Here is a 15,025-nt window from a genome sequence, read left to right on the forward strand (position 1 = left end):
TTGCGGTGTGTGTGTGCGTGTGTGTGTGTGCGCGTGTGTGTGTGTTGTGTGTTAACTAATTGTACTTTAAAAATACCATCAGCCTTAATGTAGGCTATGGCTACACTCAAAGAGGAAACACCGCATTGGTTGACCAGGGAGTGGTCAAAATGAGATGACGTCTCCCACTCCCAGGTGAACTTCAAGCCTGATGTAGTAATAAGATAAAGGCCGCTGGAAAGAGGACCTCAGACAAATGCTCATGAAGCATCCCATATACTGACCTATCGCAATGCAAAATCTGGATGAAAGTCCCTTGGTGAGTTCTTAATTTATTGATTCCTTCATTCCTTCATTCATTGCATTTCTTCACCTCTTCCACACTATAGTTGGTTAAACTAGCGGCAAAGTAGATGTGGCATTTTATTTAGAGCAGAAGGCCTGTTTCTGCTGTAAATGTATTTTGAATGGTCTTAGTTAATGGAGGCTATACTCTATAGTCAAGTATAAATCTGTGATGTGATTTGTGTGAATTCTGATTCACACAAGGCAGGTAGAGTGTTTTTACTAGTTATGAATAATGCTGAATAATATGCGGCACAGAGAAAAGTCCCATGCTCATGATCTCACACAGTAGTTCATTCCCAAAATGGGCAATTATACAGTTTATAAATATAGAGAAAATATCATCTCTAGGGCCTTCAGGCATTTCTAGTGCTATCATTAATGGCCCCATTATGCTAAGTTCCTGTGCAATGGCAAGCACCTACATAATACAAAATAAGAGGCATGTTACATCATTTGCTTGAAGTATCTTAAACAGTAATGAAAGACTAAATACAGATAAATGTATTATCACACATATTTTGTGATAATACAATCAAATAAGTGACTTTGAACAAACTTAAAAAATAAAGGGAAAGGACATTTAAACTGTAGAGGAACCATGTATGTATGTACATATGTATATGTGTGTACAGTATGTATGTATGTATATATGTATGTATGTATTTATGTATGTACATGGTTCATATACTCTCTCTCTCTCCCTCTCTCTCTCTCTCTCTCACACACACACACACACACACAGAAAGACACACACATAACCTATGCAATGATGTAATTACTATTCCCGAATGCAAATATTAGTTTTGCATGACGATTGGTTGCTGAGGCATCTGTAGCTCACACATCCTGCCCTATTCCCTAGTCAAATAAACTCACCTCAACCCTGCTGCCCCTTTATCTAAAAGGCTCGGGAGAGGTCATTTCTCATTCCAGAACTACTGAAAATGAGATTGTGTACCACACTGGCTGTAGCTGACATGGGAAATAATGATCCCAAAATAATTGCTTCTCTGTAAATGTATGGTAGTATGTGGTTGTGGCACAAGGTACAATGAGGTGTAGCTGTATGCTATTAGTTAAGCTATGCTCTATGCATGTTCCATTCTGTGGTGAATTGGAAGAAATGCCCTGGGTCTTTATCAACTTACTGTCAAAGTCTTAAACTAAAATACCTTACCTACTACCCACTTATGGCTTCTCATTTATGACAACTCATTTATATGGTACACTGACTTGTCATAGGAGGAATGGTGTCTGACAGTGCAACTGAGTGCCTGGTATTGCACTATAATGTCTGTGTACTGTGCAGGAGCATGACTCTTATCATCTCTTTTGACCCGATGGGTTCCCCTGGGAGGGTGGTCCGATAGACTTTTGTGGCCTGCACACTGAAAAGTGATGCTTAAGGTGTACCCAGTATGTTGAAAATTGATGCTAAGACATAAATACCAAATCTTAAATCATGTCGCCATTAAACCATTTGTCACCATTAGGTTTATGCCGGATGGAAGTGAAAATGTCTTTCCCATGGTGAAAGAATTCTGTATGTATGTATGTCTCCTTTATCATTGTCATTTCACCATATTGCCATGTATAGTATGAGAGGTGTGTACTCCTTCGTGGCAAGGGTTTCAGTGAAATGAGATGCAAATTGCCCTTCAAACTCACCTGTGGAGGAGACTAGACAGAAATGACAATATTTGCATGTGTGTAGAGAATGGAAATAATGTCTGGATTGCACATAGAGACAAGTTCTGCAGCATGTGGTCATCTGTCACTTGTGTCCACTTATCATCCATTTCAAACAGTTGATAACGCTTGTGCTCTTTTTGAATATGACTGTGTGACTATGTGCCCTGTGCCAGCAGCACCTGTTGCAGCCCCGCAGACAGTGCATACGATGTGGAGGAGAGCTGCAGGTCACACAGGCACAGAGGTAAAGAGCAGAGTGAACCCACATTCATGGGCCTCAGGATGGGAGAGCTGCAATGCCAGAGTTACTAACTATGCCTGTGTGTGTGTTTTTCCTGTGTCTGTTGGTAACTATGCCTGTGTGTGTGTTTTCCTGTGTCTGTTAGTAACTATGCCTGTGTGTGTGTTTTCCTGTGTATTTTAGTAACTATGCCTGTGTATGTGTTTTCCTGTGTCTGTTATTAACTATGCCTGTGTATGTGTTTTCCTGTGTCTGTTAGTAACTATGCCTGTGTGTGTGTTTTCCTGTGTCTGTTAGTAACTATGCCTGTGTATGTGTTTTCCTGTGTCTGTGCCTCCTAGCAGGACTCTATATATATGCAGGTGCTACTCTAGACATGAGATGGCTGAGGAGAGACTGGCACTCAGAACTCTAGGCATGGCGAAAAGGGACATGCAAGAGAGGGGCCACTGGGCAGCAGGACGGGTTGGGGACATTGATTTTGTTGGATCCAGCCGGACCAGAGGAAAGGTAAGCTCTAGACCAGTGTGCATGGCCCTGTCTGAGTTTGGATTGGAAGAGACAATTGCATTATTTGTAAATGATGTTAAACATGTGGTAGAATCTACTAGATATACCCAACATTTATCATGACCTTCACTTTTAGAAACGTTTGTTTGTGAGAACTTTTCTTCTTCAATTACACCTCAATGTCTTGAATGTAATAATGATGAATGTTTGTTTAACAATATAGTCATTATATATACTATTATGCAGTATACTGCAGCTTAGTGTAGTGTACACTGTAGTGTTACTGTGTCTGTCTTTTGCATACAGTTTGTGCGGGTGCGCAGCTCCGCAGATCCTGCTGATATCTATGAGCTGCTCACAGAGCAGTGGGGGCTTTCCCCACCCCACCTGGTGGTGGCGCTGGTCGGGGGGGACGAGCTGGCCCAGATGAAGCCATGGCTGAGGGACACAGTGAGGAAAGGCCTTGTCAAGGCTGCTCAGAGTACAGGTGTGGCTCATACAACCTTTTACATTTTTACACAGAACACACTGATATACAGAATACAGAAATGTTTCAACTTCAACCTCCATCAAGAGTTCAGATGCAAAACCCTCTAAATCCGTCTGACCACTTTTCTTTTAAATTGGCTTTTTTTATCAGGCTCTTTAGCCTCTTATAAGTCTTTGCCTACAAATCGATATTACAGACCAGGAAGAGAGTGGTATTTAGCGGGTTTTAAAGCAAAATCATTTCATTAACGTATACTATATGTGGAGAGCATCATTATTTCATTTTTGACGGAGGTGGTGTTTTGGTGGGGTTTGCACCTGAACACTTTGTTATGTTCCATTGTGGTGTTCATTTGCAGTTCAGCTGTCAGTCACACATAATGCAGGAGTCAGGTGTATCAGGATTTCTATTGGATGTGAGAGTTGAATGTATATTCACTCTTACACTGTTTAAGTTCCTGTGCATGTGTCTTATGCACCACCAGTGGCAGTGTTGTATAGCTGACCAACTGTATCTTTCCATAGGTGCATGGATACTTACCAGTGGCCTTCGCTTTGGCATTACCAAACACCTTGGACAGGCTGTGAGGGACCACTCTCTTGCCAGCACATCCTCTAAAGTGCGTGTTGTGGCTATAGGCATTGCACCATGGACCATGATCCATAACAGAGACATGCTGGTCACTGCCAGAGTGAGTCGTTTTCTTGATTCTATACACTGCTTCACAATTACTTTTTATGATTTTGACAAGCTTTTAACACTAAATTAATGAATGCCTCAGGGTAGTGGAATTGTGTGTAAATACCATCACTTTAGTTCAAGCCCTCAAACCACCTTCTGACTATTTGCTTAAATACTTAAGATATACAAATAATGTCCCTCCTCCTTTTTGTATTGTTCGGATTTCATCTAGTTCTTTGAGCAGTAGGCTACAAATGTATAGCTGATCTAAGGAAAGAGAGAAAAAAGTACTATACAGAGAAATTCTCACATGCTTCAAATGATATCAAAACTATGTGAACCTCATTAATAATATATTGAATAGGAAAAAATCAGCAGCATCTGTACCTGCAGAGATGCGTGGGAAAGAGAGGCTTTTTTCAAACCCCAACGAAATTACTGATGGTTTTAACTATTTTTTCGTTAATATTAGCTCTGATCTGGCTTCCAGTATATTGCATATTGATGAGAACCCTTGTCACTTGATAAGGGGGCAATATCCGTCTCTCAATAACTTTAGTCCTCCAACTGCACAGGAAGTTCTTGATACCATCATGGGACTAAATAATTCTGCGCCGGGGCATGATGGTATTAAGAGCTGTTTTATTAAAGAAACTGCTGATTATTTAGTTAAGCCCATAACCCATATTCTTACTCTTTCACTTAACTCTGGGGTTATTCCCCATGATTTAAAAATCGCCAAAGTTGATCCCATCTTTAAAACAGGTGTGGCGGACGACTTTGGAAATTATCGACCTATATCCATCCTGCCTTGCATTTCTAAGTTATTAGAGAAATTAGTTTACACAAGACTATCCAAGGACTTAAAGCAACACCAAAGAGTTTTTTGTACCTTAAAATAATGTTTCCAAAATCGTTTCAGTGGTTCATCAACTTGTAACAGGGTGAACGGCACTTCTGCATTCGCTTTGCGGCCCTCTATCGGCTATAACCGCACTATGTAAGTTTGCCAGATCGGGTAGCGGGTCTGTAGTTCGATGGAATGAGACATAAGAAACTACAAATTTGACTTGCATCTGATGTCGCAATACATCGTACTTTCATAAATCGTGCAACATATTCTACCTTGTCTGTGGACATCGTTATTTGCAAAGCCGGTCCTGGATAAACAATATTGTGCGTGCGACAGAGGGAAAGTTATTTAGTGTTGCTTTAAATGAGAACAACATTCTATATGAGCACCAGTATGGATTTCGTAAGAAACACTCGACAGAACATGCGTTACTCCAGCTTACCAATATTATCTCATCTGCCATGGATAACAGGAAGTATGCCATCGGGATCTTCCTCGACTTAAGCAAAGCATTTGACACTGTCAATCACAGTGTTTTGATTGACAAATTAAATAGAAATGGGATTAAGGATATTGCCCTGAGCTGGTTCTGAAATTACTTAAAAAACAGAGAACAATATGTATCAGTTAATGGTTATAATTCTACCAAGTCCAGAATTATTCATGGGGTGCCACAGGGATCTATTCTGGGCCCGTTATTATTTCTGATCTATATAAATGACCTAGCCATGACCTGTGAACAGCTTCTTCCTGTATTATTTGCTGATAATACTAATCTTATAGCAACTCATAATGATTTTAAGTATTTGATTGACAGTGTAAATGATGAATTATCTGTTATTTCTAAATGGTTTCAACTTAATAAGTTAACGTTAAATGTGAAGAAATGTAACTTTGTGATCTTTTGCAGCACAAATAAGTCGTACCCCAAAGAGTTAGCTAAAATATTTATCAGTGGAGCAGAAATCATGCAAGTAAAAGCAACACAATTCTTGGGAGTACTAGTAGATGAAAGACTTAATTGGACAAATTATATAGACCTTGTCTGCAAAAGGTCCACAAAGTCTGTCCTCTAATTCATCCCTCTGCTCACTTAACTCTTTACTACAGCTTTTTGTTTCCATATTTAAACTACTGTAACATGGTCTGGGCAGCTTCATTTCCAAACCATTTCAAGAAATTATTGATTTTTTATTCAAGAAATTATTTCATTTTTTATTAATTTCTCTATTCTACCTATTCACAAACTGAATACTTACCAGATCTGTTTGTTCATTCACAAGTTAATTTACAGTACCCAAGATCTTTCGGCCTCCCTTCAATCTTTCTTTGCCCGGTCATTAGACATACATTCTCATCGCACTAGACACAGCCACAATAATAATTTATTTGTACCTTTCACCTGCTCATCCCATCACCAATTTAATATGCCATACAGAGGCCCCATACTATGGAATGGATTACCTCCCCCATTAAGAGCCATAGCTTCCCACTCTCTCTTTAAAAAACAGCTTAAAAACATCTTCTCCTGTCATGAATCATCTACTTAATTCCTGCCTGCTTCAATTCTTTGTCAGCCGTACATGATTAAGTGTGATTATTGAAAGGGGTGGAGCTCTGTACAAGCCCACTGAGCTTCGTTCCCTCCTTGCACCATTTAATGTTAATGTGTGCTAAATAAATAAACTAAAACTAAACTAAACTACCTGTATTGTAGCCATGTTTAATTCTGCACATTCCTTACCTATATTACCTGTATTGAAAACCTTTAACATAGTTGTCCTCATGAATGAATGGAGTAATACTATTGTTGGTGTTACTCCTCCAGCCAGATCATCCAGTCAGCTACCCCACAGAGGACCTGCCACATGGGGCAGTGTACTCCCTGGACTGCAACCACTCCCATTTTGTCCTGGTGGAGGAGGATCCCCAGCATCCAGGGGCCACCAGTGAGATGAGAGTCAAGCTCCTCAAGCACATCTCCCTGCAGCGCACTGGATATGGGGGTAAATAAAGGTTGCAGATTTGGTCTGAGTAATTCTGCTGTAAAATGTATTCTAAAATCCATGTAGGCAGCCACGAATGCCAGGTGTGTGGTACACCACAGACACACTTGAGAATGAGATGCAATGGTATACAAAAAGCACAACTAAGGCAAAGAATAGGAACCCCATCCCCATTTCCAGGTGCTAATACTGGTGTGCTCTGTAGGTACAAGCAGTTTTGAGATCCCAGTGCTGTGTTGGCTAGTTCATGGAGAGCCAAAGATCCTCCAGGTTGGTGCTTTCTTTTAATTAGTGCAGTAACTTCCATGAGTTAATTACATCCCCTGATTGAGCTAGTTTGAGGAGTCTCCTGCTGTCTTTTTTCCAACAGAGAATGTTCAAAGGCATTTTAAATGCAACCCCCTGGTTGATACTGGCAGGGTCAGGGGGCGTGGCGGACATCCTCGTGACGCTGATAAATAGAGGATGCTGGGAGGCTGACATGGTGCAGGAGTTGCTGCAGGACACTTTCCCCAATGGACATCACAGCGCTGACATCACTTCCTGGGTAAAGCTGGTAAGCCAGACACTAATTGCAACCCTGAAGAAGATGCCAATAAAACACTTGTCCCATCAGAATGTTTAAATTAAATTAAATCAAATTATAATAAAATGTCTATAACAATGTGTTAATAGATTCAGAAGATACTGGACCATGGCCACCTGTTAACTGTGCATGACCCCGAGCAGGATAGCTCTGAATTAGACACTGTCATTCTCAAAGCCTTGGTGAAGGGTGAGAATGTTGTTATATTCATGCATATCTCTTCTGCTGTACACTGACAACATTCCAACAGATTTTTTAATTATGAAGACAATGAACTGAGTCCATCAAACTTGTGTATTTGTCTCTTTAGCTTGCAAAAGTCAAAGTCAGGAAGCTCAGGACTTCCTTGATGAGTTGAAGTTAGCAGTTGCATGGAACCGAGTAGACATTGCCAAGAGTGAAATCTTCAATGGAGATGTGGAGTGGAGGGTACAATTACATTTTATTCATCACTTATAATAATAATAGTATTTATGTTTATTTTTCCTGTATACTTTTTGTTTCCTTAGCACTCTGCAGTTGTCTATCTAGATTTTCTAAAATGTATTCAAATCAAATTTGTTTAGTAAACATTTACTACACATCACTCATATCTGGTTACTCTTCCCTCTTTTGCAGGCTTGTGACTTAGAGGAAGTTATGATGGATGCCCTAGTCAATGACAAGCCCGACTTTGTGCGGTTGTTTGTGGACAACGGGGTGAACCTGGGGGAGTTCCTGACCTACGGGCGCCTGCAGGAGCTCTACTGCTCCGTGTCGGAGAAGAGCCTGATCCACTTCCTGCTGCTGAAGAAGCTCCAGGAGAAACAGCTGATCCTGGCCTCGGCCCGCGTCCCCGGACCCACCTACTCAGAACAGGGTGACCGCCGGACTCGCTTCACCCTCCACGAGGTCTCCAAAGTCCTCAAAGACTTCCTCCATGACTCCTGCAAAGGCTTCTATCAGAAGCTGCCAGCTGTAGGTTTACTTGCTCATAAATATCTGAATTACCAGTCGAGGATAAAACGTAATCTTGTTGGTAATGAATTGTTGACGGGTAATTCTCCCCATAGGAGAAAGGAAGCAAAAGTCGCCTCTTTCAAAGTCACAAGAACCTTCCAGATATGGAGCAGCGCAGTGAGAACCCCTGGAGAGATCTTTTCTTGTGGGCTATCCTGCAGAACCGACAGCAGATGGCCAACTACTTCTGGGCTATGGTGAGCACCTCTTTTGCATGTCTGTTGCTTCAAGATAATGTTCAAAAGACAATCTTATCTTCAGAAACATTATTCAAATGAAAATTCTGACAGACTACGAGGTGTGCATGATGTATGGCCTTAATATTGAAGAATGCGCAGTGCTGCGTTGTCTGTACTGAAAGTGCTCAACTAATTCACATTTCTGTGCCTTACATGACAAAAGGTATGTAGAGTATATGTACAGTAAGACCCTTGTGTTCAATAGGGTCCTGAGGCAGTGGCTGCAGCTTTGGCTGGTTGTAAAATTATGAAGGAAATGGCCCACTTGGAGTCAGAGGCAGAGTCCGCACGAAGTATGAAGGAGGCCAAATATGAGCAGTTTGCACTGGGTGAGAAATGCACATTTCAAGCCAATCAAACTAGGACATGAATGGTTGAAATTAGTGTGTTGTTAAATACATCAATTTTGCGTACTGCTTTGCACTATACTATGTGAACCTTAATGGAGCTATATAATAAATCCAGATTACAGATATGAAAACAAACTCACAAAACCACTGAAACTGTACTTTCCCCTCCAGATCTCTTTAGTGAATGTTACTCCAATAGTGAGGACCGTGCCTATGCTCTGCTGGTGAGAAAAACTCAATGCTGGAGCAAGTCCACTGTCCTTACGCTGGCAACTGAGGCAGATGCCAAGTCTTTCTTTGCCCATGATGGTGTACAGGTAAAAATGAAAAACATTACACCACAGAGTGCAAGGGGCTGTGTCACAGCAGAAGAAAGGACTAGGCTTACTAACACAAGCTTTACACTGGATCTGAATTATAGCAGTCACTTTATGACAAAGATATCCCTCAGTGTGTGGTTAGTTTCAGAAGTTAGACAGCCCCCTTCTGGAGAAGAATGGTACCTGCAGCTCTTACCTTAAGAGACTATGCCCTATTACTACCTGCATACATAACACCTGTATTATCTGTTACACATATCATATGTCACACATGAGTCATGACATATCAAATATTGCAGAAAATATGTATGCCTCGATTGTGCCTAGTTGGCAGATGCCCTAATATTTTCCAATATCAGGGCTACTGGACAAGGTTCCAAAAGTGTTGTCGTTGTAAATGGTTCCAAAGTCTCTCTCTCAGGCTGACTCACACGCACTGCACTAAGGTACAGCAGTCAACACGCACAGACTTTTAAAACGAATTAGTGATCAATGGACCAACATGAAAAATGTAGAGGGATGTGGGTTTTGGATGTGTATCAGTGCACAAAGGCAGTTATTACAAGAATCCATATTCTTGAATATATTTCCATTGCATGATTATAAATCTTGCAGACCTTTGAATGTTAATCTCTGTTTGTGAAATAGTTCATAATGGTTTACAAATCTTGTATGGCCTAGGCAATGTTGACTAAGATCTGGTGGGGAGCCATGACCACAGATACGGCCATCTCCAAACTGGTCCTCTCCTTCTTCTGCCCTCCTCTCATCTGGACTAATCTCATAAAGTTTAGGTTTGTTTAATCTGCGGATGTACAGCAGTATTTTGTCTTAATCTCTACAATGCTCCTTTAGTCTGTGCTCTACTCCACATGTGCTGATGTGTTTTAGTGATGACGAACTGCAGAATCGAGGCCGTGGTGAACAGTTTGGAGAGCTGGACAGCCTGGACACAGAGAAAGCCCTACTTCTGTCAGATGAGGACCCTCTGTAAGCAGCAGTAACTTACAAGAAAATGTTTTAGGATTAGCACAACAGTTATAACAACTATACAAGTTTAGAAATTATGCAGGTGGCACAATGATATTTGACACTGAAATATTCACCAAATCACATTCATTTACTCTGGAGATATGACTCCACAAACAAATTTCAAACACTGAACATATGAAGTGAAAGATAAAATAATAACTAAATTTGACACGTCTCTGTCTCATAGCAGCGTTGCGGCCGTGGGCGGCCGTAGCACAGAGAGCAGTGGGGCGACCTGGAGTCGCTTCCTCCTGCGCCGCTGGCGTCGATTCTGGAGCGCGCCCGTCACCGTCTTCCTGGGCAACGTCATCATGTACTTTGCTTTCCTGATCCTCTTCACCTACGTCCTGCTCCTGGACTTCCAGCCCCCGCCCCCCCTCGGCCCCTCGGGGGCAGAGATCATGCTCTACTTCTGGGTGTTCACCCTGGTGCTCGAGGAGCTGAGACAGGTGGGAGAGCGGCTGCAACTCTGGCATCGGTTTCTCTCTCGTCTTCCTTTACAGTATGCAGATATGCAGTGATTTACATCAGACGCATAGTGAATGCAAAATGTAGCAAATGAAGACTATTTCTATTAATATAGAGGAACGTTTCTATTAATATATATCATTGGCCAGTGTTACATATTTATAATGGATTCATAATGTACTTTTCATAGTTTGGACACAATGTGGTGACTGAATGTTCAAAAAATCATGTGACTTTGCCTCCTTACACAGAGGCAAAGGTGATTTCCAGTGACAGCACACTCCCTGTGTAATAGGGAACTTGAAAAGAACTTCCCCATACATAACATTCTGGATAGCATCCAGTGAGATTCTACAGTAATTTCTCCCCCTCTCTGTCTCTGTCTCCCCCTGATTCAGAGCTTCTTCACCGATGAGGACACCAGCATCCTGAAAAAGCTGAAGCTCTATGTTGAAGACAACTGGAACAAATGTGACATGGTGGCCATCAGTCTCTTTGTTGTGGGGGTGTCCTGCAGGTACTTCATTGCATTTCTCTTTCCCCTTTACTTTCCAAATGACCCTCCCACACAGAGAGATGTGTTAGTATTACAGTATGTATAAGTGTGTGCTGCCTTATTGATAGTAGCAAGTAGGTGGTGTTCCTTTTGAAAGACAAATGACCTGGGCTATCTTTATCTTCTACATCCAGGATGGTGAACAGTACATATGATGCAGGGCGGACTGTCCTTGCATTGGACTTCATGGTCTTCACTTTAAGACTCATCCATATTTTTGCCATACACAAGCAGCTTGGGCCCAAGATCATCATTGTTGAGAGAATGGTGATTCTTTTTTTTCACATTTGCTTTACTGTCATAATGGAAAAATATGCCTTTACCACAACACATTCTGAGGTGTAGCTTTCCAGCCTCATTTGTAAACAGAAGGTACATGGCGAGCTTAGTCTTGGTGTCTCCTCCGCAGATGAAGGATGTGTTCTTCTTCCTCTTCTTCTTGAGTGTGTGGCTGATAGCCTATGGTGTAACCACACAAGCTTTGCTCCACCCCAACGACCATCGCTTGGACTGGATCTTCAGACGAACACTGTATCGCCCCTACCTCCACATCTTTGGTCAGATACCCTTGGAGGAGATAGATGGTGAGTCATAATTCATATCCATTCAACAAAGTGTTTCATTCCCACCTTGCCTGAAGATTTACTCACTTGTATTTACTAATTTAATCAAGGGACAATATAACACTCTTAATTGAATTTGCCTGATTCAATGACAATATATAAACACTCTAACACACATTTGAAAGAAAATATTGACTTATCAAAGTGAATATTTTGCTGATGGCAGTACAAAAACACATAACTGTCTACTAACCTTTGCTGTTGGACAGCGGCCCTCATGCCAGAGACTAACTGCACCACAGACATAGGGGAGATCATTAGAGGCACCCTCCCTCCTTGCCCCAACATCTATGCCAACTGGCTGGTCATACTGCTGCTGGTCATCTACCTTCTGGTCACTAACGTGCTGCTGCTCAACCTGCTGATTGCCATGTTCAGGTGTGGTGGGGGGATTCATCCAGAAACACACAGGAGCTGAAGAATGTTTTGTTTTGCTTGACTTATCTGAACTCCAAATGGATTGCTTAACCCTTAAAGGAGTACCGTCACACCGGTGTGATGGGAATGTTGAGAAATGAACGTTCTAAAGAATATCTGGGTTCATTGAATTCAACATAGAATTTTAGAACCTTCAATTGTTGCGTAACTTAGAACGTTCAAAAACCTACACCTTTAAGGGTTAATAATGACGTCCATCTTACAGAGAAGCTAGACCAGGCGTTTAACTGAAGCATTCTGTTCGCGTAGGGTTTTAGAAGACTGGTCTAATTTTTTTTAATTGTCCGCACCGCTGTCACTTCTGGTGTAACAAGTTCCACTCATTTTAGTTTTTAATTGTTGCCACAGGCGCAACATGAACAGAACACTTGAGTTATGTAACCGGTGTAGCCTCCCTGTTAGTCAACATGCATCACTTGAAATCTCGGTTTGACTGTGTCATTTTGTTCCGTGATGGCCTTCATTCTCGTCTTGACCTCTCCACCGCAGCTACACCTTCCAGGTGGTACAGGGAAACACGGACATCTTCTGGAAGTTCCAGCGGTACAACCTGATTGTGGAGTACCACAGCCGCCCTGCGCTGGCCCCTCCCTTCATCATCATCAGCCATCTATCCCAGCTGCTCCTCAGCGTGTGCAACAAGACCGAGTCCAAGCAGGAGCATCTCGGTCAGTGGACACTCCGCTTGATTCCAGTTAGAAATCTATAATATTTACATATACATACATGCAATGCAGTGAAACTTTATAATATAAGTATATGAGATACATGTAATATATTTTATTTGATATAATATAATATATAGTAATATATTTTATAATAATATGTATTTTCACATAAAATTCTATTTGAAATCAAACATAAACTATATTTATGAAAGAAAAGGAGAAGGAATGCTTCTCTGGGTCAAAAAAGTTGAGGCACTCCTGATAAAAATAAAAAGCCTTTAATCAAAATTGGCTACATGCCAACGTGTTTGAACAGGGCATAAACTATAATCCTAAACTACAGGGCATAAACTATATTTATGTTTGTGTGCAACTAGAGAGAGAGTTTCCTCCAGTACTGGACCAGAAGCTCATGACGTGGGAGACTGTCCAGAAGGAGAACTATTTAGCCAAACTGGAGCGCCAGCACTTGGAGAGCAGTGAGGAGAGACTTAGGAACACATCCTCCAAGTGAGCTTCATTTGATACAGTGTCCAGAAGCACAGCTGACCTCTACTTAAGACCCTCTTTTTAAATATTGTTCTGTCAGTGGATTGTGAACTACATGAAAGCATTTTGGATAAGGTTGAAAATACTGTAATAACCTTTAACTTTATACATTTCATATTTTCTTACTCAGAGTGCAGAGTGTACTGAGGACTGTTGAAGCATTCAAAGAACAGTTCAAACGTCTGTCATCTATGGAAGCTCAGGTATAGTTTGAGTTGTGTGTAATTGAAGTGATTTTGTCCATTGTTTATGACTAAAACTTGTATTAGTAGTCTCTGTGCCAGACCAAAATGAATGCTTATGACAAACCTTAAATACTTTAGGTAAAATACTGGATTACTGACTGTTTCGCTCAGAACACCTCTAAATTGGACAGAGACCCTGCAAAGGATCCACGTGAGACCTCTTATCAATCGCACAGTTAATAATGTTGGTTTCATATAGGCCTTCGCTAAAGCAGGACTCAGTGTAACTGGACTTGTGTATGTATGTTTGTGTGTGTTTGTGTGCTGCTTTGCAGGTTCTAAGGGTAGCGGCCCCACTGGTCCACAACCACAGCAAAGTGAAACGGTGAAAGAAGAGAGAGGGCACCTGGGATATGGTGCCAACAAGAAATTCCCCTACATCGATGAATAACGGACAGTTTTGGACAGTTCATGTTGATGGCAAGGGATTGCAACTGCATTTTGGCCACATTTCCTGACATACATGTACAAAGTTGCATTGGAATGTGCTGGAATGCAATATTAGTATACAGAACATAATGAATTTACCAGAAATCCATGGCCTTTCACTGCCAAAACACTTAAGTATGCATCTATTACACTTATATTGACAGGAGTTGTCGTCGCCTTGAAAAGAGCCTTCTTTACCCATGCTCACTTAAAGATGAGGTACTTTAGCACAAAATGTTTATGCTGATGTATTTGCTAAGGAGATGATTTGATATGTTTATATTGATATTTTTTTTCAACATTCTTATCTTTTGTTTCTTGAATATGATTTAGTTTAGATTCAAATTAATTTAAATTATTTATTTCTATGGGTATTTGTATGTAATCTAATAATAATAATAATAATAATAATCATCATCATTATTACAGTCTTTACATATATATCATCATAATTTAGACATAATAAAGTATTTTCAGAGACAGAGTAAAGTATTTTCCATTTCTCCAAATCCATTTTTGTCGTCTCCCATGTATGTGATAATGTTTTAATTTAAATATTCCTCTTCAAGTAGTTCATACTACTCAAGAGCAAAGCAGCAGCTGTGCTTTCAGTCCAGTAACAGAGGTATTACAAATGACAGTCATTCTGAACTTCTCTGGAAGAGGCACTGTGAATGAAGACACTAATAACAACTGCTTCCTTTTTCAAGCTTCCCTTTTTCA

The 15,025-nt window shown here is 40.9% G+C and overlaps 1 protein-coding gene across 1 annotated transcript; it reads left to right on the forward strand.

Moving 5' to 3' along the window:
- Nucleotides 1–253: 253 nt before the first annotated feature.
- Nucleotides 254–14,657, forward strand: trpm5 (transient receptor potential cation channel, subfamily M, member 5). The gene is made up of 26 exons (XM_048262860.1): nt 254–298; nt 2,196–2,263; nt 2,602–2,770; nt 3,077–3,257; nt 3,785–3,951; nt 6,623–6,800; nt 7,006–7,070; nt 7,171–7,356; nt 7,476–7,575; nt 7,697–7,815; nt 8,005–8,343; nt 8,439–8,582; nt 8,830–8,953; nt 9,146–9,291; nt 9,976–10,088; nt 10,186–10,284; nt 10,514–10,775; nt 11,193–11,311; nt 11,485–11,617; nt 11,760–11,934; nt 12,183–12,351; nt 12,901–13,079; nt 13,457–13,589; nt 13,759–13,831; nt 13,952–14,024; nt 14,149–14,657. Exons 1-26 carry the CDS (start codon nt 272–274, stop codon nt 14,262–14,264), a joined length of 3,657 nt encoding a protein of 1,218 aa, XP_048118817.1. The 5' UTR covers nt 254–271; the 3' UTR covers nt 14,265–14,657.
- Nucleotides 14,658–15,025: the final 368 nt, after the last annotated feature.

Source organism: Alosa alosa, chromosome 14 (genome assembly GCF_017589495.1).
Source record: "Alosa alosa isolate M-15738 ecotype Scorff River chromosome 14, AALO_Geno_1.1, whole genome shotgun sequence".
Taxonomy (NCBI): Eukaryota; Metazoa; Chordata; class Actinopteri; order Clupeiformes; family Clupeidae; genus Alosa; species Alosa alosa.